Source organism: Heptranchias perlo, chromosome 3, assembly GCF_035084215.1.
Source record: "Heptranchias perlo isolate sHepPer1 chromosome 3, sHepPer1.hap1, whole genome shotgun sequence".
In the NCBI taxonomy this organism is placed as follows: Eukaryota; Metazoa; Chordata; class Chondrichthyes; order Hexanchiformes; family Hexanchidae; genus Heptranchias; species Heptranchias perlo.
Window position 1 is genome coordinate 18464733 of NC_090327.1, and position 27375 is coordinate 18492107.

Sequence of the window (27375 nt, forward strand, 5' to 3'; positions counted from 1 at the left end):
ACAAATTGTACTTCCCACATATTGCGGAAGAAATTATTCTTGATACAACAATCCGGAATGGAACATAAAGATTTGATTCTATAATGTCCTTCTCAAAAGGACAAAAATCATGAACTGACGTAAACAAGGAAACTTTCAGTTACACGCAGTATAAGAGCAAGTAACTCAACTACCTGGGTAGTAGGAATTGTGTATTGATGTGCTCTTCAGTGTATTTGTCTTCACTGTAAACGAAGATGGTGAGGAGATGGCTGAGAGAAAATGGGAAAGAATGGTTCAGTGATTTACAGAGTTTGGGAGCCATTTTATTAAGTGATGGAATGTCTTATTAACTCACCTCTTCCATTCAGATTATGTGTATCCATGAAGGAGAAAGCCTCGTCACAGTTAGTACCTTGCTCGGTATAACTCTTGTCCATTGAATTTACCATCACAGTCATCTCCTGCCGAGTGCTGCTCAGGGTATCTTTTCGCTTCTTTGCTAATTTTCTTGAAACATTAAGGGGAAAATAAAGCACACAATTAACTTTTAATGGAACATGATAAAAACTTTTGAATTCTGGATGTTTTCTTATCCTTTAAGTTGAAGTTATCTGAACAACCAAATAACTCTGAAAGTTACCAGAGAGACTCCTTTACATTTGCTCAAGGTCCAACATGCCTGCTCACGATGTTACTTAAGTTGGGCTCCCCCAAAAAAGGTCTGCTCCTAGGATACCTCTAAGAAACAACTTTAAAGCAAGAAGACCACAGGAACAAGGGAAATGATGAAGACACCCATGAGTGTACAGGTATCTTCCTTTCTAACATTAAGGATTATGAAGTATTCATTCTGATTCTATACTGTAGGTTTGATATCAGTGCCGTGTTACGATTTTTGCCGAGCTGGTGCCAAAAGGAATCATATTGTAATAAGCAAGATTACCTTCGAGCAATGACTCCGATTATTTTTGCTTCACATTAGAACTGGCAGGATGCAAACCCTACTTTTTTCAAACTCCTTCTCTTCTGAAGGCGATGACTTTCGCTGGGCTACAGTTCCACAAATGGCAGCTGCCCTGTGCTGCTTTGCTCATGACCATTCTCAATATGTGACCCTGGATAGCAAGTCTTGGCAAGCTATTCCCCACAGCCAAGTCTGATCCAGTCCTCATCTGGCATCCACACATGTGAACTTTCCAGCAGGGGTTACTAGACCAGGGGTTACTAGAAAAGGGAGCAATTTTCCCCTTCCCAAGCTCAGGGCATTGAGGACAATTGTTTAAAGAAGTTTTTCTTAATTAAGATTCTGATAGTACAATTGGCAGCCTTTCAATTTCCACAGACTGAAGAAAGCCAACTGACCCATTACTTCTAAATCAGTATAATCTGACCGCTCTTGTACCCCAGTTAACAGCATTCCACTCAGTCACTTGAGTCTGCATGTACAGAATCCTGCTTTTTATCACAGGCAAGGGGCCTAACTCTTGTTATTGAGGCGTCCCTTGAGCGCAGGGCAAAGCCCAGCAAAATTGGTCATTTTTGCTCCCATTTTCTGCCTAGAAAACGGGCTCACCAGAGACCAATTTCCACCCCAATCCTCTCCAGTTTGCCCTCGAAGTCACGCACCATTTTGATCTGGACAAATAACATGGTTGCTTCAACATCACCAGATTAAATATTCTAGCTCCCTAACAACATTGTGGGAGCACCGTCAGCACAAGGACTGCAGCTGTTTCAAGCAGAAGGCCCGCCACCATCACCTTCTCAGGACAACTCGGGATGAGCATTAAATGCGGCCTTGCCAGTGTTGCTCACATCCTGAGAACAAATTTAAAATAAACCAAGATGCCAATTAATTACCAGGGCTTTGCCTTTTTATCAGAGAGTCGAAATGATCAGTTCCAGTAGCCTACAAATTAATTCCAAAGTTAACAAATCACTTTGTTGCAATTCTTGCAATGCTCTGGAAGCTAATTTCCCTGTTTGAAGTATTATACCGGACTAGAATAACCTATAAAGAATTTAGTATAAACTTTTCTGAAAAAAATGGATTTTCTGCAATTTTTCCTCTAGTCTATTTGTAAATCCAGAGAAGCTCTTTACCTTGGAAATAAATGTTAATTCGAACCACTGATTGATCAAAAATGAAAAATTGCTGAGTCATTAAACATCTTTTTATATTAAGCCTCAACTGCATAATCTGAAGCAAATTAGTTCCACTGCAGAGTGGTTAGGTCCTATTTTGTCATATCCTAACTCTAAATGATTTGGGAGGAGGCTGAGCTGAATAACAGTCGTGTGTTACCTGCAGGATTAATTTAAAAACTGCATTTCCCCATGGCTGTTTTGCTATAATAGTTAGGAGTGACCAGAATATATAACACTTGTTGATATCCTGATTGAAATCAATTCTACTTGTTAAGAGATTAGAACTGAAGTGTTCCTGCATCGTGATTGAAACTTTCCTGGACGTAACAGCCTTTAGTCTATCAAAAGCAAAATACTGCGGATGCTGGAAATCTGAAATAAAAACAGAAAATGCTGGAAATACTCAGCAAGTCAGGCAGCATCTGTGGAGAAAGAAACAGAGTTAATGTTTCAGGTCGATGACCTTTCGTCAGAACTGGAAGAAGTTAAAGATTGAACAGTTTTTAAGCAAATACAGAGCCTGGGAAAGAGGGGAAGGGGAGGGGAGGAAAGAACAAAAGGGAAGGTCTGCGATAGGGTGGAGGGCAGGAGTGATTAAATGACAAAAGGGATGATGATGCAAGGCAAGGAGGGTGGTAATGGGACAAGTAAAGAAACAAAAGATGGGTCCAGAGGAGCTGTAAATGGCAACATCAGAACCATTACCTGCACCTGCTGTCCGAAAAAATGGGAGCCATGGTTCTGATCTGAAGATATTGAAATCAATGTTGAGTCCAGAAGGTTGAAAAGTGCCTAACTGAAAGAAGAGGTGCTGTTCCTCGAGCTTCCATTGAGCTTCACTGGAACAATGCAAGAGGCCGAGGAGAGGTCAGAGTGGGAGTGGGACGGTGAATTAAAATGACAAGCGACCGGCAGGACTGCGGACTGAGTGGAGGTGTTCAGCAAAGCGATCACCCAATCTGCGTTTGGTCTCTCCAGTGTAGAGGAGACCCCATTGTGAGCAGCGAATACAGTATACTAAATTGAAAGAAGTACAAGTAAATCGCTGTTTCACCTGGAAGGAGTGTTTGAGGTCCTGGATGATGGGAAGGAAGGAGGTGAAAGGGCAGCTGTTGTATCTCTTGTGCTCGCATGGGAAGGTGCCATGGGGAGGAGAGCGGGTATTGGGGGTGATGAAAGAGTAGACCAGGGTGTCACGGAGGGAGCGGTCCCTTCGGAATGCTGAAAGGGGGGGGGAGGGGAAAATGTGTTTGGTGGTGGCATCGCGCTGAAGGTGGCGGAAATGGTGGAGGATGATACGTTGAATGTGGAAGCTGGTGGGGTGGAAGATGAGGACAAGGGGGACCCTATCATGGTTCCGGGAGGGAAGGGAAGGGGCGAGGGCAGAAGTGCGGGAAATGGGATGGACACAGTCGAGGGCCCTGTCAACTACAGTGGAGGGGAATCCTTGGTTGAGGAAAAAGGAAGACACATCGGAAGCATTGGTGCGTAAGGTGATATCGTCAGAACAGATGCGACAGAGAAGGAGAAACTGGGAGAAGGGAATAGAGTCCTTACAGGAAGTGGGTAGGGAAGAAGTGTAACCAAGGTAGCTCTGGGAGTCGGTGGGCTTTTAATAGATATTGGTGGACAGCCTATCCCCAGAAATGGAGATAGAGAAGTCAAGGAAGGGAAGGGAAGAGTCGGAGATGGACCTTGTGAAGGTGAGGGAAGGGTGGAAATTAGAAGCAAAGTTGATGAAATTTTCTAGTTCAGGGGGAGAGCAGGAAACAGCAGAAGTCTATTTCCAGAATTGATTTTCCGGATATTTATGTATAATATATTTATACACTCATTCACAAAACACATAACATAGAAACACACAGACATAGATATACACACACATACATGTATATGGACACACATACAATACACAAACACTCACTCATACACACACCCATGCACAGACACCCAAGTGTGAATGCACCAAGAACAAGTATTGAAATGATTAAAAGTTCAGGAATTAAATGGTTGCAAGCCCATCACCTCTGGGCAGGCAGTAGGTGGAGCAAGCCCACTGTCCCCCCTTGCTAATTTTAGTTGAAGGCCAAAACCATTTTTATGGTCAGGCCTCGTTACAATATTCTTGGTGAGCTGGCCGTGCATTTTGAGTATTGTCAGGCAGCTTGCTGTTGGGAGGGCGAGGGACTGTGAGCCGGCAATATTTAATTAAGGGAGGAGCATGCGATCGTGGCGGGTGCCAGGGAGAGTCCGGCAGTAAAACAATTTACTTAGAGTATGTTTGGAGTGGCCTCCAGTGGTCCCTTTAAGGAGCTGGATAGGCTGCTCCACGTTGAATTCCACTGGGCTGGGCTTGGACAGCGATGCACCTGTTGGAACACTGCATTGCATCAGGGTCCCTGATTGAGACTCCCGCCCGTTTCGGCAGGAGCACTTGATAATTCCTCACCCTCTCCAAAATCGCGGTGGGTGGACGGGCGATGGCTGTCTCACTTTCCTACATTACAACAGCGACTACACTTCAGAAGTACTTCAATGGCTGTAAAGCGCATTGGGATGTCCTGAGGTCATGAAAGGCACTAAATACATGCAAGTTATTTCCTCTTTCTTTCTTAATTTCCAACTTCTCTGATCCTGTCACAATCTTTCTCATCTACTATAGCCATTACTCCTCTGAAGTTTCCTCACTCATTCCTCCTGTGATGAAAAGACACCATCCTGCATTGCTCTTCCGCCTCTCTGCACCCTCACTGTATTGAAATCAGCATACACTTTCCTGCTCCAACTCTCTTTTCAGGATCTCAACACTGTGGGGCTTCTTCCTTCCTTCAGTCTTCCATTTCTCCTACAATCTACAGCCTTTTGAACCAAAGGTGAGCATCATCAAATCACAACTTCCTAATTTACCTTATCTTCTCCTGCTCTTTTCAACCACATGAATGTCCTGTATCGGCCACCTTGCACCCAGCCATAGATTTCTCAATAAGAATAGACACACATTTATAAAGAAGTGTACATGCAATATTCATTCTCTAGGCTACGCTTTGTATACTTGTGAAAATTATGACAATTATGGATGGCTCCTCATAACTAATACTGCAGCATTGCAACACTAAGGCTCATTTATTCATTTAAGCAGCATAAGCAGTCAATATGGTACATCATTTCTGTTGTCTGAAACTGCCACCTAATGTAAAAAAGCAACAGGAAGCTAATAGATTAACCGATGTATAATTTATGTTTAAGGAAACTGGCTTTTAATGCATTCTATAATGCATGCTGTCTTTAATGTACATTACGCAACCCAGGGTGGCAATATTCATATTTACCTCCGTTAGTTAAATGCAAAATTAATATTCTGGATCCAATGCAAAGATAAGGAATTTTGATACACACAATTATTTAATTCCTTGTAATAGCAAACAATTAAGTCAGACGTCTGCAAGATGTCTTGATGCATGAGGATCTTATGTGGCGTAATTTAGATTTTTAGTTTTAATGCAGCAAACTAATTTCCAATGTCAAGTTAATGATCTGGAAAACATATTTCCTGCTCCTCAGTAGGCACAAAGAGAGGTCCCAGCACTCAAATGAGCATTTGTGCATAAATGACCAGGCTGCCAAATCAGAAACCTCTGCAAAACTCTTTAGGGTTTGTTTGTAATTTTTTTCTGTGACATTCTTATCTTAGTTAAATGCAAAATATCCAGGTAAGGAGAATCAGCTGATTAACTGTGGCATTGCTCACAGACAGAAACTATGTTGTTTCTTTCTCTTGCTGCATGAGAACATTAGAAATAGGAGCAGGAGTAGGCCATACGGCCCCTCGAGCCTGCTCTGCTGATCTTCGACCTCAACTCCACTTTCCCGCCGGATCCCCATAACCCTTGATTCCTTTAGAGTTCAAAAATCTATCTATCTCAACCTTGAATATATCAATGACTGACCATCCACAGCCCTCTGGGGTAGAGAATTCCAAAGATTCACAACCCTCTGAGTGAAGGAATTCCTCCTCATCTCAGTCCTAAATGGCCGACCCCTTATCCTGAGACTATGCCCTCTAGTTCTAGACTCTCCAGCCAGGGGAAACATCCACTCAGCATCTACTCTGTCAAGCCCCCTCAGAATCTTAAATGTTTCAATGAGATCACCTCTCATTCTTCTAAACTCCAGAGAGTATAGGCCCATTCTACTCAATCTCTCCTCATAGGTCAACCCTCTCATCCCAGGAATCAATCTAGTAAACCTTCATTGCATCGCCTCGACGGCAAGTATTTCCTTCCTTAGGTAAGGAGATCAAAACTGTACACAGTACTCCAGGTGAGGTCTCACCAAAGCCCTGTACTATTGCAGTAAGACTTCCTTACTCATGTATTCCAATCCCCTTGCAATAAAGGCCAACATGCCATTTGCCTTCCTAATTGCTTGCTGTACCTGCATGTTAACTTTCTGCGTTTCGTGTACAAGGACACCCAAATCTCTCTGAACACCAACATTTAATAGTTTCTCATCATTTAAAAATATTCTGTTTTTCTTCCTACCAAAGTGAATAAGCTCACATTTCCCCATATTATACTCCACCTCCCACCTTCTTGCCCACTCACTTAAGTTGCCTATATCCCTTTGCAGACTCTTTGGGCTCAATTGGTGCTTTTGGGGCGGGAGGGCTGCGAAAATGGCAAAAATCCCGAGCGGGTGAGGAAGCCGGCTCCAACCCCCCCGACATCTGAGTTCCCCACAGACATGCCCGTGTGCACGCGTGCTTCACAAATCCGGAAGTCCTGTCGGCAATTAAAGCCGGCGGGATGATAGTTAAAGAACCAAATGTACCTCATTGAGGTATTTAAGGTACTTTATTTCTGATGTATTAGATAGTTGAAACGATTTTAAATTTACCTGGGCGGCTTTCCCACGGCTTCTGATTCACGCCTGGTGAAATCAGGCAAAAATAAACGAAATAAATTAAATAAAGAACCATTGCACAAAGTTAAAAAACAAAACAAACCTATCTTTCCACCCTGCTCCAATATCCGATGTCTCCCTCTCTGATGTCCCCCTCTCCCCCGATGTCTCCCCCTCTGATGTCCCTCTCCGATCTCCCCCTCTCCCCCCTCCAATCTTCAGCGCTGGATGAGCCTCGCTCGCTCTCTTTCTCTCCCCCCCCCCCCACCCCGTGTCAATCAGACTGGCTGCCGGGCGCGAAACCCGGAAAGGAACTTTAATCACCATCAATTACATCACCATCACGTCGGAAAAGGTACGTTTTTTAATTCAGATTTGCCACGGCACCTTCACCTCCCCCCTGCTGCCAACCTGCCACCATTTCAAAATTGAGCCCTCTGTGTCCTCCTCATAGCTCACTTTCCCACCTAGCTTTGTATCATCAGCAAACTTGGATACGTTACACTCGGTCCCTTCATCAAGGCCCAAGCACCAATCCCTGCGGCACCCCACTAGTTACAGCCTGCCAACCTGGAAATGACCCGTTTATCCCTACTCTCTGTTTTCTGTCCATTAACTAATCCTCTATCCATGCTAATATATTACCCCCAACCCCATGAGCCCTTATCCAGTGTGGCAACACTTTGTGTGGCACCTTATCGAATGCCTTTTGAAAATCCAAATATACCACATCCATTGGTTCCCCTTTATCTACCCTGCTAGTTACATCCTCAAAAAACTCCAGTAGATTTGTCAAATCCCTTTCTTAAAACTACGTTGACTGTGCCTAATCATATTATGGTTTTCTAAGTGCCCCGTTACTACATCCTTAATAACGGATTCCAGCATTTTCCTGACTATTGATGGCAGGCTAACTGGCCTGTAGTTCCCTGTTTTCTCTCACCCTCCATTCTTGAATAGCGGTGTTACATTTGCTACCTTCCAATCCACTGGGACCGTTGTAGAATCTAGGGAATTTTGGAAGATCATAACCAATGCATCCACTATCTCTGCAGCCACCTCTTTTAGAACCCTAGGATGTAGGCCATCAGGTCCAGGGCATTTGTCGGCTTTTAGTCCCATTAATCTCTCTAAACATTTCTTTTTGTTTTCGATTCTTTCTCTTGGTATAGGTCTCATGCACTTCCTGTCATTATATTTATGTCTCTACGTTTTTCTCCAACTCTTTTTGTCATTCTTTTTCCCTCTTTATGCAAGTCTTTCCTTCCTTTCTCTCTTCTGTATCTCTTGCACTTTCAATATGTGTCTAGCACATGTTACTTTATTGATCTATTCATGTTGTATATTTTATCTTCTTGAAAGCCCAGGCCATAGAGAAAAATGGCAGTCAACATGTCAGATGTGGGTATTGGGACTCGGTGGGAAGAGGCTGTAGCTAGGAGGGCATCTGGCAGCTGCTATAACATGGGAAGGGGGTGAGAGAGAGAAACTGGAGCCAGTGCTTGAGCTGGGAGGATGCTGGGGGTTGTAGGGTAGAACAGAATGGGGGATTGGATCCCAAAAGTAAGTTGCAAGTGAGGGAGGGCCTACTGCATGCCTTAGGTTAGTTGGTCTTCCTGTTGTTGTCCTGATAATCCAGAGCCACCACCTTGGCCTGTACTGGTACATCTGGGTAAAATGCTTGGGTGTGAGTGAAACTGAGAATTTCAGGCCTGGGAGAGAGCAGGGGCCTACACTCTAGGTTGAGAGGTAGCAGATTAGCTCAGACTAGATGGGAGGAGGAGGCAACAGATTGCTGAGAGGGAGTGGGGCTAAGGCAACAAGGGGAACACAGAGTTAGTGAGCGCCCTGTCACATGTCCTAAGCTGATGTCTTAGTAGAGAGGCAGCAAAACTCCAGTGGAAACAGGTACGTTGGGGGGGGGGGCGGGGGGGTCTGTCCCTTCGAGGCTGTGAGGCAACACTGGACTGGAAAAAGAATCAGAGAGCCAAGGCGTGCAGCCTCGATGCAGGGAACAGAGTTTTGGGTCAGACAGCGCAGCAAAAGTGAGGCATGGAGCTTGGGAGAGCAGCAAGAGTGGGGCGTGGGCCCAAGTAGAGTGGCCAGAACTAGAAGGTCAGGGTGGGCCTCTGTAGAATAGAGTGGAGCAGAATCAGAATCAGCAGGCCTTGGTTAGAGGAAAAAGTGGAGCTGGAACTGGAGCTGAAATATTCAGCACGTGCCCAAGAGAGGGAGGGGAGCAAAAGTGAAGCACTGGGGCATCTTGGGAGTAAAGCAGAGGATAGGCAGTGTGGGTAAAATTCCCTGGAGGATTAAAGGGGCGGGGCAGGGGGGGGGGAAGAAGCGGGGGGAGGAGTGGCTAATCATCACAGATCAATGTTGGGATTTGGTTGGCCTGTGTTGTCAGCTGATTAGCATGGACTTATCAGCAATGTTAGATGCTCACTACAACATTAAAATCACACAATATTACGGGAACATAGACACGATTTTTAATTAGTTAAAGATAGACAGAGATAGATGGACAGATTGAGGGTGGATGGATTGACAGCCAGATAAATATTTCTCCCCCCACTTTTGACTTTATTTAATTTCCTGCTGGAACTCACTGGTCCAATGCTAGTCAGCATTCTCAAACTCAGTGTGGCGGTGGGGGGGAATGATCTATTAGGAGTTATGCAACAGTGACGTGGTTTGACTCACCGTCCGATTTCTCTTTTTTTCTCTTCCACTATTTGGAGCCTCCCCTGTCCCCCCCACCCCCCCCATCCCAACAGTCGGCCGAGATTGAGAAGCAATCGTGAAGAACGGCAGCCGATCTTTCTCGATCGCCCACTCCAAACGTTGCACCGCACGTTCACATAACAACAGAGAGCACCAGACTGCTTCGATTTTCGTTTCTTAAGCTGTTAATTGAAAGAAGCTATATACGTACATAAAAACAAAATATACACAATGGACATGAGCACTTTCAGGAATGAACTTTGCCTTTTCAAAGAAATGGGATGGTATGCGAACATGCAGCAAGACAAATGTGAAAGCTTCTCACTTTGGAGATACTGGATTGTTCATGACAGCACTGGAGTGAAGCTAAGCTATCAATCAGATATCAAAATGCCTGAGTCACATAATCATGCAGTGAAATTGGTTTAACCTCACTGATCTTTTCTTAAAGGAAAGATTCTTTAGCTACGTATAAAAAAAAAACCCCATTAGCTGTACAATAATGGAATCTGCTTCATTTCACTTGTGAGAAGCTACGGATAACTCCTGCACTCTGGAGTTCTACAATCTGCGGGAATTTGAGTATCATCAGAACAGAACAGATGGTGCAGAAAAGAAAATGTTTTATCAGCTCAGCACACCCAGCTCCTAGCCTTTATTATATTTTTGGTGAATTTTGTTCTTATCGCGGTGAGGGGAATGGGACACTTTTCCATTCCAGGCCCTGGTGTCAGTGCACCCAGACACTACTGGGTCCAGTAAAGGCCAGACAGATAGAGAGCAAATCTCCCTCTACTTTGGCCCAACAGTATGCCTCAGTCCCAACCTCAACAGAACCATTACATACACGAGCCATTCTGGATCCTCTCAAGAGTGAGGGTGACTATTTAGTTTTGTAGTGTGGGACCATATCAATTAGGAACTGGAGTTACGCCCACGAGGAACCAGACTTGGATTTCCCAACATGACTTTTGACTTTACATAGAAGCCTTACAGCTATTACATTGAGGAGACTTTCATCTCATTAATCAGGCTTGATTGATTTGAATTCATGTCCTAGAGACTGTCTAACTGCATTACCAGTGTCTCATCCTACCTTCATATTAGAAAGAAATATATTTTGAGAAAACTATACTGCATTGGAGTTTTGAACAGACAACCCTTTTATTTCGGGTTATGTGAGCAAGGAGTCTTAATCCAAGATCACACAACCAGAAACTCCACAGATCAACCTTAAATAAGCAATCAGTTGCACACTCATGTCTGTTCCAACCAAGTGCCAATTCTAGAAATAATGAGCTGCGTATCAAACATAATATTAGACAGTGGCTTCAGTGTGAATCAAAATAGTAGCATCAGTTAAGCCTTTGAGCTCTTGCTCCTATCCTGTGTTCATTATTGAAGTAAACTGAAGTGCAGAAATAAATTGGAGCACAAGGAATATCCCCCTAAATCACCAAGCAATATGATGCACCATGTATCAGATGTGAAGTCCTTTTCTTCCTGACCTCTCCAACTGTCAGGGAGATATATGCCCCTAAACCACATTTAATTACAGATATCAATCTTCCCCAAAATTCCAGGGAAATCAAACAATTGTCCCTCCAACCCCCCTCCCTCCTCACTCCCCAGATGTCATAAATGTATGATTCCTTAAGAGGCATTACTAAGCACCAACCAAAATTCTTGATCTGTTAGATTTTTAATTAAAAAATCTGCTCAACTTTGCAAATGCCAAATATACAGTGAGATAAATGGAGCTTTGCACTTTTTGATAAAGTAAAAACAAAATGGTGTCCCCATGCACAAAACTGGTCAACTGCTTCTGCATTGCAGCATGTTCTTAAAGGGCCGGTTCTTAAAGGAGATAACATAGTTTCAGGTGGGGCAGGGAGTGTATATATTGTGATGCACAAGGTATCACAATTGTGTGGGAGAGGCTGGATGGTCCAATTTACATTGATTTGGATTTAGAAAATGTTTTGAAACTTTGCTTTGCAGATATCCATTAGACCATGATACTTAGTCTATATGGGCATCACTTGAGGCCCAAGAAGCCATGATTTATTCATACTCAGTTCTCTCCATCTCAACTATTTTCATTATCCTGCTGGAAGACTGAAAGCACCATAGAGTTAAGTGGACCACATCATCATTTCTATCATGCATTCGAATGCAAACCTTTCCTTCATCACATCTCTCTAGGTCCATAGGGACTCAGCCCATAGAGATGGGAACACTCCAATCTTCAGTCTGTGATGTGTTAGTTGGTTTTAGTCAGAGCAATGTTAAAGTTGGCTCTCGTGCACCGAGGCTGTGGGGAAGGGGAAATCAGCGAAGATTCTTAATCCCGCTCCCTATCCACTGACGAAGAGTAGACGTTGGATGAGAGCAGTATCAGGCTCAGCTGTCTTCCACTCTTTGGTTGAACAGTCTTATTTCAGATTGGCAGCATTTGCAGCTGTTCTTTTCATCTTCAAGTAAAAGAGCTAAAAATTAATATTAATGTATGGTGCAGGAGCAAGCGTAGAATACGATGCCGCTGATTTCATTGTCTTGGTAATTCTCTCAACCGCACCCTCCCACCTCCCGCCCCACACACACACACACACACACACACCACAGATGTAAAACCAATCATGCAGTCAAAGTTAATCACTTTTAATTGTAATGCCACATGGAGACACGTTTGAAATTCGAGAATGTGATATATTTTCTGAAAAACTCACCTTAGTTGAAAATCCACATGATGGTACATGTTACAACTGCCTGCAGAGTTCAAACTCGGAAATGTCCAGTCAATCCATTTCCCTTGCTATTTCTGGTTTTCCGGTCCGTTATTTTAATCTGAATAAACACTGGCAAAAAAGCCTGATGTGATCCTACAATTCTGTCTTTGAGGAAGGTATTGCTTCCTGCTTTGTGCCCAATGAAAATAAGGCCAAACTTTTTTTCTAATTCCCCTGTTTGCGAGGGTGCTGACAGTTCTCTGGTACCTCATCAAGGGGACATTTCCATATGTGAAGTAAGACAGTGAGAACCCTAAACTTTGATCGGTCTGCTATGCTGGCAGTATTCAAGGCCTTCAAATGGGAACTGGATGATTACTTGAAAGGAAAATATTTGCAGGGCTACAGGGAAAGGCCGAGGGAGTGGGACCATCTGGATTGCTCTTGCATAGAGCCGGCACAGACTCAATGGGCCGAATGGCCTCCTTCCATGCTGTAACCTTTCTATGATTCTACTGCAGGAGAAGAGGTCATACATCCACCGATGGCCTATGATGGAGACTCCATCCTAAATGGGGTAATTAAAGAAAGACTTACATTTATATAGTGTCTTTCACAACCTCAGGACATCCCAAAGTGCTTTACAGCCAATGAAGTACTTCTGAAGTGTAGGCACTGCTGTAATGTAGGAAACGCGGCAGCCAATTTGTACACAGCAAGCTCCCACAAACAGCAATGAGATAAATGACCAGGTCATCTGTTTTTTAGGTGTTGGTTAAGGGATAAATATTGGCCAGGACATTGAGTGAACTCCCCAGCTCTTGTTTGAATGGTGCCATGGGATCTTTTACATCCACCTGAGAGGCAGACAGGGCCTCGGTTTAACACAGCCACTCTCAAGAGGTGCCTCGAGGCCCAACTTGAGCTGACTAACACATCGGTCAAATATTCCTCTGCTCTAGAAGCAGCCATTTGCTGGTGCAAGGAAGCTAATTGACCCCCTCCAAGATTGATTACCTTCCCCTGTAGAGCTCTGGGGCCTTTCAAAGGCTTCAACAGTACTCGTCCTAGTTCTAAGCTGACGTGATTGCCACTGAGGCCTTATAAGGGCGTACTGGGCAAAATTCCTAGAATAGCCCAGGAACTCCCTCAGGCACGCCGCCCTAACATTGGGGTGGTGGGTGAAAACATGGTCGTCCTCCACAGTAAAATGGCTCTCTGTGAAACATGGGCACAATCCCGGTGGAACCTTCCATCCCATTTTCCAGCCTCGAGATCTGGAGATCGACTGGGATTATACCTTGGCTCCCATTGGAATTTCAAGACCTGAGTGTCAGCAAGCTATTCCACTGCAGGGTCATCACAGCCAATCTGATTCCTGTCCTCATCCATTATCCAGAAACCGTACTTTTCAGCGGAAGTACTGGATAATAATCAGGAGTCAGAACCTTGGCTGATTTTAATCCTTCCTAATCCAGGAGCAAAGGCCAAATGTAGCACATCAATTGAGATCCTTACAGATCAAGGATCAAATTAGGACTTTCCTGATCTATATGGCTTGGTTACACGCTAATCTGTGCATTTACTCACGTAACCCCAACCTATCTGTATGGCAACTGTTAAAGTAATGAGCTAACACTTCCCAGTCTACAGTTACGTTTAACCCTGCAGTACAATACTTCAACTGGCTTCTTGTTCGAGTGACTTGCATGTTGGAATTGCAGATTGATGTGCTACAACAGTGACAGATGTTTTCATTAATTCTGGGAACTCTTTGTATGTGTCAGGCTAAAGTAGTGCAAGCGTGAAAAATGTGCAGCTTCCCATCCTGAAAAAAACCCAACAGAATGGAGCAGCTCCTGCGTTCCCCCCACCAGCCCCCCCTCCCTTAACCTACGCTGTGTGATAACTCATCGCCTCACCTGACTCCTTCACAGGACTCCATTTGTCACTGCCAAGTCCAATCTGCTTCAGTTATGTTACGCTGAAGGCTCGGAGGTGGAATCCTTTCCCCTGCGACGTGCAGGGTAAACTAAAGATAAACTAGCCTGTTTCATAATTCATCAAACCTCAGCCTCCTAGCTCCCACTGGTGTGGTAGCAGGCAGAATTCCATGAATATAATGGACCTCGCCATCCTATAAACTATTGAGAAAAATAAATCACTTTATTTTCTTTTTAATGAATGGATCTTACTAACTTTGTGTAGGGAGGTAATTTTTACAGATTATCCTGCTCCTGCACATGGAGCTGTTAGATTAGCCTGGGCCCAGCAAATACAGGAGAATCAGTTGGAGAGGAGCACAAGCCTGTAAGTGAGCTCGCCGATTTTCCTTCAGTTTATATTAATGACTATAAAAAGGCATTCGGGATTCTTGGCTTTATAAATAGTGGCATAGAGTACAAAAGCAAGGAAGTTATGCTAAACTTTTATAAATCACTGGTTACGCCTCAGCTGGAGTAATGCGTCCAATTCTGGGCACCACAGTTTTGGGATGATGCCGAAGCCTTGGAGAGGGTGCAGAGGAGATTTACTCAAATGGTACCAGGGATGAGGGGCTTCAGTTACATGGAAAGACTAAAGAAGCTGGGATTTTTATCCTTACAGCAGAGAAGGTTAAAGGGCCATTCAAAATCATGAATGATACAGCACAGAAAGAGGCCCATCGAGTCTGCACTTACTCTTTGAAAGAGCTATCCAATTAGTCCCACTCCTCTCGGCTTTCTGTCAGATGAAATGTGTTGCTTATCAATAAATGTATTTTCACAGTACCTTTATCATTAGCCATAGGAGCAGTGTTCATGCCTGTTTTATTGACATGGGGTCAGAAGTGCACTTCCTGTTATGGGGCAGTCTTTCTGCGCAGGGGTCCTGTTAACTCTCCCTTAATGCTGTTATCCATTTAGCAGTGTGGTTAATTACAGCTCACAAATGGTGAGTTCCTTACTGAAACTGTTTACTTTTACCAATTATCTTTCTTGTTTTTAACTGAATTCAAATTCTCAAACTGTCATGGTGGGATTTGAACTCACGTTCTCTGGCTTCCTAGGCCAGTAACATAAGCACTACACTACCGTACCATTAAATAATTTAATGCTTCTGCCCTTAAAACAGCACATCATCCTATTTACTGAGCAATGCCACAGAGACTTGTTAGAATATTATTAATGTCAAGAATAATATTAATGTTTAATAACTGCTCCCTCTTACCAGGAACAAATAAAAAAATAACAAACTGACCTAATGGGTGAACACAGCAGTATGCACGAGCACCACTACCTGGAATTAGTCTCCAGGGTCGTCCACAGTTTATGCCACTCAGTAAAACTTAGTCACTAGTACAGTCTGTCATGGATATTGTATCATTTTTACTGTGTACTATCAATGGAATTTAGGGGTGACTCTGGGATCTGGTTCCCCCACTGCAAGGGCTGGATTGCAAAATTACCTTTTTTATGTCAATGTGCTGTTACCAAAGAACAAAACAAACTGGTGAAAAGAAAAACAAATTGCTCAGTTAGAACTGAAACCACTAGCCCCTGAAATTGTTTGTACAATCAGGCTTTTCTCCTCTGGAATCTTTACAATTGTCATATTTCCAAATTTACAGAATTAGGTGCTCCATCTGCCTTATCCTACATTAAAACAGTGACTATACTTCAACAAGCTCTTCATTGGCCGTAAAACGCTTTGGGATGTCCTGAGGTTGTGAAAGGTAAATGCAAGTCTTTTTTTCTCAGGTAGATTTTAGAGTTCCCATAGCGCTATTCAAAGAAGAGCAGGAGAGTTCTCCCAGTGTCCTGGCTAATATTCATTGTTCAACCATCATTAAAAACAGATTATCTGGCCATCTATCTCATTGCTGACTACATTTCAAAAGTAGTTCAGTGACTGTGAAGTGCCTTGGGATGTCCTGAGGGTGTGAAAGGCACTTCACAAATGCAAGTTCTTTCTTTCTTCTATTTCCCTTGATGTATGTATTCAATTGCACACATAAAGGACCATCATTTTAAAGGCTTAAAGATTTTCATGATTCCTTCCCAAATTTGATCAAAATGCTTCAGTTTTTGTTTACACCTAAAAACCAATCGCTCTAAAGTAATACTTTAACAGTTTGACTTTGATGGTGAGTAGGGTTGCCAATTCTGGTTGGATTTATTCCGGGAGGTTTCATCACATGACTTCCCACCTCCAACCACCCTGCCCCCACCCTCCCTCCATTGGTCGCCTGTCATGTCAATTCTCGCATCGTACCGTCTTCTCATGCCGATTGGAAAGTGAAAAGAATTCCGTTAGGATTGGATGACTACCAGTCAAACAGTCTTTATTCCCATCTCTGAATTTTTTTTATACCTCTATGATTTTGTTCGTAGCAGTGACTGGGAATCTTGAATTTTTGGAAACTCCAGGATAATTTGGGAGGGTTGGCGACCACAATGGTGAGGCTTCATCCTTCGGTACCTGAGGCCCTCTGGAATCTTTACACGTGGTGTATTTCCAAAACTGCTGAATTAGATTGACAGGATGTCTGATGCTTTGGCAGAAAGGCATAGTAGGAAAAAAAAATGGGTCAGTCATCCTAGTCTATCCAATATTCTCAGTGGCGCTCACCAACCAATGAAAGAAACTAAACAAACTTTCTTTATCACAATGCTCTAAATTCATAAAGCACTGTTGCATTTTACTGCCATGCTCATTAAACCTGGGACTCACTTACACTTTGTTTTAAAACTTCTTCCAAGGCTGTAGCTAACTGTGGGGCACATCACTGTAATGGCCTTCCCTTTTTAAATTCGCTGAGAAATGACACTTTTAAAACTAACCTGAGTTCTATTTCTATGACACTGAAACTCTTGCCAAACTCCCCAAATAATGACTAGGGTTTGGAATAAACACACAACAAATGTCAGGATTCAATTCGGGTCACAGACAAAGCTGCACAAAAATAAAACTAAGAGAAAGCATACCACTGCCAGCTGAAAATATAATAGCAGGTATTTCAGTTCAGTGCAACCATTGTTCCCATTTGAACAGATGGTATTTAAGAGGGATTAATGCTAGCGCTTCGTGCAGAAAGGGATCATCTATCTCTATATATATTACATGTACATTATTATAGATATGTAAAGCCAGTTAGGCACCAGAACATCCAATTGCTGACTATGACTGTGAAATTGGAGCATTCATTGCAGTCCCACCAGAAGAAAAAAAAAGGACAATTACCAGCTGCAATCAAAGCAGACAAACCAACAACACTCAGATAAGAACAAATGGAAAGTCTGCAGACAACTGAGCACATTACATTGCTAACCCTCAGAAAACAAGGCATTATTTTTGAATGGTGTCATAGTGTATTGTTCAATGGTTCACATCAGTGCCAAATTTCAAAAAAAAAAATATCCAATACTACATTATTTATTCTTGACTGGACTTTTAAAGGAGCGCTCTTTCCAAATCACAGTCTGGCTAATACTATGTCCAGTTTTTCTCACAAGCCACAAAAAGGCTGTACTTGCATTAGAAATGGTACAGAAAAAATTGAGCAGTTCGCTTGATTAGCACTCCTGCCACTGAGCTCAATATCCACCACCTACATTCCTACTGCACTATGGCTGCAGGGTGTAGTGTCTACAGGATACACTGCAAGCAACTCGCCAAGCTTACTTTGACAGCAGCCCACAGCTCAACGGCCTCGACCACTGGTAAGTACGGAGCAACAAGTCATGAGAGCATCACCTGCAAGTTCCCTTCCAAGTCACACACCTTCTAGGCTTTGACATTTATCACCATTCTTTCATTATCATATCTAACATCATTGTCAGAGCACCAAGGCTGCAAATTTTCAAGAAGGCGGCCCACCACCACCTTCTCAAAAAACTAGGGATGAGTAATAAATGCAATGTTGCCAGCATCGTCCACATCCCAAGAACAATATATATATTTTTTAAAATGCTTCGTTAACTTGTATATAAACTTTGATTTTAGAACTTTTGGTACAGGTAATATAGTATAAGGCCTTCATGTCTCTGGGTTAGGTAGGAGGATACAATCCACCAGGATTCCTGCTCCTGATTGCTACCTGGTGACACCAGTCGGAAGAAGCATGTGCGTAGATATACAGGGAGGACAGGGATTGGTCTCAGCTTTGATGCCTCCCATGCCCAAATAGGCTATTGACACTTACCATCCAGTTCAGACGTGATGAATAGCCCCTTTGACAAGGTACTGGAGGGTTGTCAGTGAAACCAAACCTCAGTACAACTTAGCCCTTTTAAGAGGGGAGAACATTGGGGAAAACAGAAGGGCAAATTAATTTTAAAATAAATCTTTCGTTGCATTAAGAGGTGAAAATGTTTGAAAATTTAACTGTAGTGTAAAATATCAAAGTCCTTCTATTGTACCTTGGAAAAAATAACTAAAACAACTAGTAAAGAAAATAGTTGGCAATGGGGACAAATAAGCTTGAGTTGCCCACAGATTTTCGAAAGCACAAATGACAATAATGTAAATAATAAGATTAACAACCAGATATATGGAAGCATGAAAAAAGCAGGGCCATTTCTAGGCCATCAAGGATGCAGAAAGATATAATTTACTACTGGTAGTATTTTCTATTTTGTAAGAACAGCTGGAACACATCAGTGGAAGTAGAATGCAGTCGTATTACCTCCCACTCCTGCTATTTTCTGAGAGTTGTGTAATAAATCACTCCAGCACGGCCATAAAACAAATAAATGTACCTATCAAAAATACCCCATAGAGCTACTGACAAGTAATGAAAAACTGTTATGTACTCAATGGCATGTAATTTTTTGTTATGGAATATTTGACAGAAAATTGTAGAAACATTATTATTACATGTTTGTTGAAAGACAATCTATGATTTAAGAAATGTAATCCTTACAGCGTTGTACATTTCCTGGAGTAATGGTGCTTTGTTACAGAAAAGAGGTAGATAGAAAGATACATGTATGTATACAGAATGAGCATCAGAGGGATGAAGAAACATATAAAGTATCTGCACAAAGAGAACATCACATACATATACAAAACAACAGGTAGATAGATATATCGTGAAAGAAAAATGGAAAGATATATATCTTAATATACAAAGAAATGGTTAAAAGGGAAGGGAATTACTAATTGATATGTAAAGAAAAAAAGAAAAACTTGCATTTGAACATCTCAAAGTGCTATTTTTAATTCATTCGCGAAATGCGAACGGTGCTGGCAAGACTAGTGTTTATTGCCCATCTCCAGTTTCCCTGATTTGATACAACTGCGTGATTTGCTAGGCCACTTCAGAAGACAGTTAAGAGTCAACCACATTGGTGTGGGACTGGAGTCACATACAGGCCAGACCGGGTAAAAACAGTTTGTTTCTTTCCCCGAAGGACCTTAGTGAACCAGTTGGGTTTTAACAACATAGTCACTTTTAACGATACCAGCTTTTCATTTACAGATTTTTTATAACTGAATTCAAATTCTTAAACTTCCATGGTGGGATTTGAACTCACAGTCTCTTTCATTAGTAGTCCAGTAACATACCCGCTACACTAGCGTACGCAACAGCTTCACGTACAATGAATCACTTTGAAGTGCAATGACTGCTGTTATGTAGGCAAATGTGTTGGCCCAGTGTGCACACAGCAAAGCATATTGATGCAGTGCAAAACCTGCATGATCAGGAGACCAACCATTTGTCAGGGAGTTTTCTTGTTGCTGTTATTTGGACTGGTGAAAAATATTTTTGGGGGATTGGGATTTTAATAAGGACACTGCAGTCTTATCCAGTCGTTAATCTTCAACACTTTCAGACCGAGAACCTAATTCCAGTCAGCTTTCCTATTTTTTTCAGCAGTGCCTGTTTAATGAGAAATAGGGAAAAAAATAGGATATCGTATTTTAATGAAATCTTTTAACTGCCCTATTTTTTATAAATGCTCAGACGTACTCTTTAAATCATGAAAACCGAAGTCAGCCCTGGACAATTCTCCAGTGCTCAGACTCTAATTGTTTTTCTGCTATCAATGTCTTAGCCTCACGAACTTTAATTCCATTCAATTGAAATGAAATTCATGTGACATCTTGCATGGAATGTTCAACAATTCAGTCTTAATTGTCAAATTAACCTTTTCTTTTCACAACTCTGGTGTGTTCAAGATCTCTTTAAATATCATTTTACTATGAATAAAAATACCGCATTACAGGTTATTTTTGTGATAATTGAAAGCCTGCGCTGTTCAAAACTGGCCTATTCTGTCCAAAATAAATGTTACCATTCAAAGTTCTGGTTGGTGAATATTTTTCAGTGCAAATCACTGTAGTGCTGGAATATATAACTATGTGATCAACAACAGAACATCTATTTGGTGGGTCAGCAAGTGATTAGGTTTACAGTAGTCACCATCTCCTCTAACTCATTCATTCCCAAGAACTCCTGGCACCTCTCAGTTCTCCTTCACTTTAGCCTTTTGAAACCCAGCCTTAGTATTACTTAATCGGAGTTTCTTGGTTTACCTCATCTCTTCTTCTAGTCTCGGTGGTGTCCTGTACTATGGCTCTCGACTCTTTCCTTAGGTTTCATTTTGTTTTTAAATGCAGGAGAACTTCAAACTAACAGTTGAACAGTTGGTTGAAAGACCAACAGTAGCATGAAGGAATTGTTACAGTAAGGTTTAGTCCAGTAGAGTGGAAGCGTGAAAATATTATAGTGCCAGTCAATGATCAGCATGATTAAAAAAAAGCTTTGAGTAAAATGCTCAATTTCAGGGCATCACGTTAAACAAAAAAAGCCACAGAAATATATATCCCATTAAACAGCATTTACAAGCTGGTCTGGTGTTACAAATCATTTTCTCTGGGGAAGGTGCAATCACTGGGCATGTTATTTGCACATTTCCTTTCTTTTTGGCCAAGGCTATCTGCTATGTCTGTATGAGAAAGAATAGATGGAGCAGCAAGAGGGTTTGTCTTTGTAATAAAGACTCCTTGGGCCCATTTTTTTGCAACATAGACACTTTTCTCTTTTCGATAGGGGAAAGGTCCTGTCATCATGTCATGCCAACCTCCGAAACGCCAGCTATGCCAACCGACAGACTGTGTCTCCTCCTTGCACCCTCACTGTGTTGAAATCAGGACTCTACTCTAATTAATTCTGGAGTTCCTAAACCCCTTCAATCTTCCCTTCCTTCTACAACTTACAGGCTTTTAAAACCTAAGCTTGACATCACATAACAACTACTTCTTGATTTGTTTCATTTTCTCAATTTCAAAAACAAAAATATAAACAAACTCCTTTTTCTTCATTTCTGGAAATAAAGTAGCCATGCCAAAATAAACACTGCATTGTCCTAAAGGCAGTTTATTTTCTGAAGGATAAAGAACGCATTTTACTGTCAACATCACAGAAGTTTTGTCAGCACAACAGACTTGACACTAAAATTCCACAGAAAATATTAAAAAATCAAAATAATAAACAAAATTTCAGGGAAGATTTCCTCTGTGCGTTTTGTGTAATGAGATGGACAAGCCACTTGTAAAGAATGGGTTTATGATTACACATATCACAGAGGAAATCTCCCCCTCTCTAATGGTAGATAACAAGGTGCCGAATAATATTCCTGTATTATGCATTCTAAAATACCTATAGCCGCTCAATTCTTTAAAATATAAATGTTGCAATCAGTCCTGTTATTCTCAGCCAAACACACTGTGCCGCTGAGAATTCTTTTTTGTTGTAACACAAGAAAAGCCTATTGCATTGCTGTTCAGGAAGTAGTTTGCCTCTTAAAGGTTAAATTTCATCCTGCCACGTTGGCCTCTGGACTGGCACCATTTCAGATATTGGGAGTTCCTTCCCTGTTGACCTTTCACAGCGGAGGAGCAGCAGTACAGCATTATATTTGATGCACCAGCTCCACAACGCAGCTTCCTGTCGTAGTGATAGGAAGTGCTCATAGTCTGCAGCTATACAGCAAGGAGAATGGTGTTCAGAGGTGGCCAGTCCCAAAACTTCAAACAAATCACTGACTTATGCTGAGTTCTCCTCAGGAAACTACAGGTCTGGTGCTGCAGTGAATATATTTAAGATTGCTCATGATGGTTCCTTTTTTTCCCTGGCAGTGAAACTCCCTTTTTTTTTTAAATGAAGTCAACTTTTGCATCATGAAGATCAAGATAAAAATAAAAGATATCAGTCCTGGGAAGTGAAATAGTTCGTAGTCTTTTTTTGTCACCCAATGTCAGCACGTAGAAAAAGCTCATCTATTTTACCCCAACTGTATACCATGTTAATTGTATCCATGTGATTTATATCAATTAGTGTTAGTTGTATTCAGATGGTGTGTATCAATTGGGAACTCTCTCGTATCCATTTATAAGAGAGCGCTGATCTAGGGGGTGGTGTGGGTGCAATGTGGAGCTCTGTGAATAAAGGCTTGAAGCAACTGAAGACTAGGTTCTAGTATTCTATCCTTCCCACCTGGCTATCCAGTTTGTAACATACCACACCATCTACCTTAGAACCTCTGTTTTACCTCAACTATATACTAGAACATCACCCTCTACTGCACCTGTGTGATATTTTACATTGCCCATAACAGCAAGTTTCATTGGTGAGATTACCAATTTAGTGTCAGTCAGTGTCAGTTTTGTTCTGTGAACTCATGTCTATTAGGAACTGATGTGAGATTGCCTAAACAAACTTCAAATAGCATTCTTACAGCCAACAAGCCAAGACACTTTCATGTCATCGGCCTGGATTGGATTTGAACCTACAGCTCAGCAGTGAGAGGCAGTCTGCTAATCCAAAGCGCCATCCAATAGCCCATTCCTAATGGCCCGTAAATTGCTCCGAGCAGCGAACCAGCCGTGCTTGCTGCTCATTAGATTTAAATTCAGCCACTAAATTACCGTGTTCTTTTTGGCAATTTCCTTGAACTGCGAGTTCAAATAACATCAGCGTTCTGTCCCGGGCTGTGTGAGTGGTGAAAGGATCGCTAAGGCCCCTCAACCCAATCAGCTTGAAGCAAGCCACGCTGTGAGAACCAGGAAGTGCAGCTCATAGACAAATAGCGCAGCCTAAAAACCTGGACGTGCCCGATAAGGTATTATAAAGTGACATAAGGGAAAGTGAAATAATGAGAGGATCAGATTAAACGACTGAGATAAAAGAGACAGAAGGAAAAAGTGAAAAAAAATGTTTTTAGTTTTATTAATTAAAAATTTTTTTTAGATGTCCAAAAACTATTAAAATCAGGAGTAATGAGACTCCACATTTTTAAGAGTTAATTTTTAGCAACAGAGAGGTTGTTTGGCAGTCATTAAGACTTATCATGCTGTTAAAACATAGTTTAGACTTAAAAAACTGAGCGTACCTTTTTTGTGGCACGATTAGTTAGTTTCCAGCTGGGCAGAAGAGCAAGTTGGCGCTGGTCCATTGATTCTATTGATTGCAACTGGCAGTGCCCCTTTAAGGCGAAGCTGTCAGATCGCCGGTGAACCAGGAAGAGCAAGTTCCGGATTTCGCATGCTTTTGACCACGCGTGTGCGTTGCCGGAACGCGCTCTTCGATTTTGCCACTCACAGAGAGACCAGAAAGGACTCCAGATGATGAAGTTTAAGGGATGGCTAAGTGTGAGTATGGAAGTCAATGTGGGGCATGCGGTTGAGAGAGGTGAGGAGGGCAAGGAAGTTGAGCTCACTGTTAGCAATTTCCGGCCCATAGCGTCCGATACCTGAATGAACCATACACAAAATATTTATTGCTTCACTGTGGTACTCATATTTGATAGCTTATACCTTGTTTGGAGTTTCACAGGACACCTAGATCATTGGCACTAACAGAAAGCCTTAAGTCCACACTGATGCCACTGAGAATCGCTACGTGGTCAGTTTTCAGTAAAATATTAAAATGTCTACGTGGCAAAGAAGCAGAATGCAAAATGGTTAAAAAGGGTTAATTAGTTAGTAACTGAGATTGGTACAGGTGGCCTGGCCCTCCTGCTGGGCCATATGTTTGCGTAGTCAGCAGGTTTGCATGGTCTTAGCAATGTAGAGTCTTTGATGTGATTCAAGGACTGGTCTGAATGTCTCCATGTTTATGGCAGATCAATATAGGTAACGAGCTTAGCCAAAGTTGAAAGACATTCCAGGTTGGGAGATAAGGAACAGAAGGAACAGGGAAGAACATTCCAAGTTGGAAGGTGAGGAAGTATCCCCTTTGATGTCTAACAGCAACATGGTCAGCACATGATTATCTATGATTGGCTGGAAATAATGTAACCTCGCATGGCAACCTGTGCCCGGCTTATGATTGGTGTTGACCCTCGTTAAGTATGTTCCAACCCTATTGATTTGTATAAAAATGTGTGGATTTCTGTATGATTTTGTTCTTACTCTGCCAGCATAGAGGGACTCTATCAGGAGTCCAAATCAATGCTGCAGACTAAGAACCCTGCTATTAAAGATGTGCTGAACTTTAAAATGTATTCGACTTCAGTTATTACTGAACCAGACTGAGGGGAAAGAATCGGGATTGTCACCACAAGGACTATAAGAAGCAAGGTAACAGCTACCTCTTATCTATATGATACAGATTGGACTTCAATATACACAAGTCCGATGCTAAAGAAAATGTCTCACTTCTGCAATCCAAGAGTAAAGCACTTATACTTTATTAAACTGCAGCTGGTTTCTTTCAAGGAGACGCCCACTTCCAATTTCTTTCCTTATTATAGCTATTGAATGAATAAGGAAAGTGTGGAGGCTTCCTCAAAAGTTGCAGTGCACTAACAGTAAGGAGAACAACGTGCGGGCTGGTTGGAACAAAAAGTACACTAGAAGATAGCAGCCTCTCTATTACACCAAGGAAATTTATTACTTTAGTTTTCCAAAATACAATTCAGCTGCTCAGACAAATATGAAGGTTGGCTATTTATATCCACATGCATGCTTGCTTTCTGTGGCTCACTGCAAGTGAAAAAGATCACAGTAAAATGTAAGAAAGTTGAGAACTGTAAGAGCCCAGAGTTACCTGCAAGCAACACAATGGACCCTCACTGATATCTAGAAGGGAAACAATAATCCTTAGAATAAGCAACTAAGCAACACAGAGAATCAATTGTGATACCCAGGCAGATCCATTTCAGAGCTCTTACCAGCCAGGCTGACCTGTTCAAACACCTCTCTTGTTACTGGAAGAGTTTGCCTCTTACCAGACACTAATTTCTACAATCCTGAGATAAAAACAATTCATTTAATTGAGGTCCAATCAACACATTTCCTACACTCATTCGTCTCAAAATAAAACAGCCGCCACTGCTTGCAATGGCTTGTCTCATCAGGACATTTAAGAAAGGAGTGAAGAGAAGTCTTTGCAATATCAAAAAATGCATTGGACAGAAGGAACTTGTGATGCCCTAGTTAGGTCAAGGCTTTTGTATTGAAGAAAACCATTCATTTTATTTTCAGACAACTGAAAATCCACATTCTTCAAAATAAGCAGACACAAGAAATGCAATGAAGGTTATGAAGCACTCAACTCTTTCAAAGACCATGAAACCAAAGGCTTCCTGATTTGAGGATTCATGCTAGCTGTGCATCATGTTTCTTCCAAGGTACAAAGAACGATGCTCCCCCCAATGGTGTTTATTTTCAGTGAAACATTGTTCCCGATTTTAAAATGGGGGTCCGGGGTGGGGGGGGGGGGGCAGGTGCGTTAACAGTGCACAGCTTCTTCGACAGCACCTCCCAAACCCGCGACCTCTACCACCTAGAAGGACAAGAGCAGCAGGCACATGGGAACAACACCACCTGCACGTTCCCCTCCAAGTCACACACCATCCCGACTTGGAAATATATCGCCGTTCCTTCATTGTCGCTGGGTCAAAATCCTGGAACTCCCTTCCTAACAGCACTGTGGGAGAACCTTCACCACATGGACTGCAGCGGTTCAAGAAGGCGGCTCACCACCACCTTCTCAAGGGCAATTAGGGATGGGCAATAAATTCTGGCCTCGCCAGCGACGCCCACATCCCATGAACGAATAAAAAAAAAAGCTAGCCTCAAAAGGAAACTTTGGAGCAGGGCCTCATTTACATAACAGTTCCCGGTGTCCCGCCTGGCACCTGGCCAGATCCACTACTGTGGGAACTGTCCCCGGCAGCTGGTGGGAGGAGGGATCTGCAGGGGGCTGGGGGTGGGGGGTGGGGGGTGTGGTGGTGGTGGTACAGAGGCTGGAGGTGATCGGGGTGGGGGGGGGGCACTGCTGCTGTAGCACCAGAAGAGGCAGCAAAGGGACAGAAAAGGCCCAAATCCACCAGCTATGTTGGCCTCGGCAGGAACCGAGGTCTACGAAGGTAAGGGCTGAGGGCTAAATTGGAAGCAGAGGTGGCCTCTACAATGCCATCTCCCTCCATTAGGAAACTTTGGAGCTATTACCACCACTAGCCCAGACCTACTGCCACCTTTCTCCAGGCAATCCTGGGGAGCAGTGGTAAGGGGCGGACACGAGAAAAACGTGATGAGAACCCAGGCCCTGCCTCCTCGCTGCATGCAGCCTCTTATACATTGAGGAGCCCAAATACAGATCAGGTGACCAACTCACTGAACACACATGTGATCTTGGCCCCCCTGAAGATCACCCCTTCAGCTCCCCTCCCATCTCACCCTGATCTTTCAGTCTTTAGCCTCCTACATTAATCCAACAGCACAATATTTGCTTCATTTTTTATTAGTTATTTTCTTGCCTTTATTGCCTGGCTAAGATATCTTCATACATCCTCCATTTGTGTTCATCTCTTTTCTACATTTCAATAAAACCTCTTTGGGCATTCTACTCATTACCTCCCCTCCCTTTTTGTTTTTCCATTGAACAGCTCACTTATTA

At 42.5% G+C, this 27375-nt stretch overlaps 1 protein-coding gene across 3 annotated transcripts in view; it reads right to left on the minus strand.

Moving 5' to 3' along the window:
- Positions 1-27375, minus strand: part of LOC137310786 (receptor-type tyrosine-protein phosphatase mu-like) — a 797377-nt gene that overhangs the window by 164226 nt on the left and 605776 nt on the right. For 2 of the 3 annotated variants that reach the window (XM_067978404.1, XM_067978408.1), the window contains 2 exons: positions 338-489; positions 174-251 (listed from right to left, as the gene is read on the minus strand). In XM_067978404.1, coding sequence (XP_067834505.1) covers positions 174-251; positions 338-489 — 230 coding nt within the window. The remainder of the gene's footprint in view (positions 1-173; positions 252-337; positions 490-27375) is intronic. The other variant, XM_067978407.1, reaches the window with a different exon arrangement.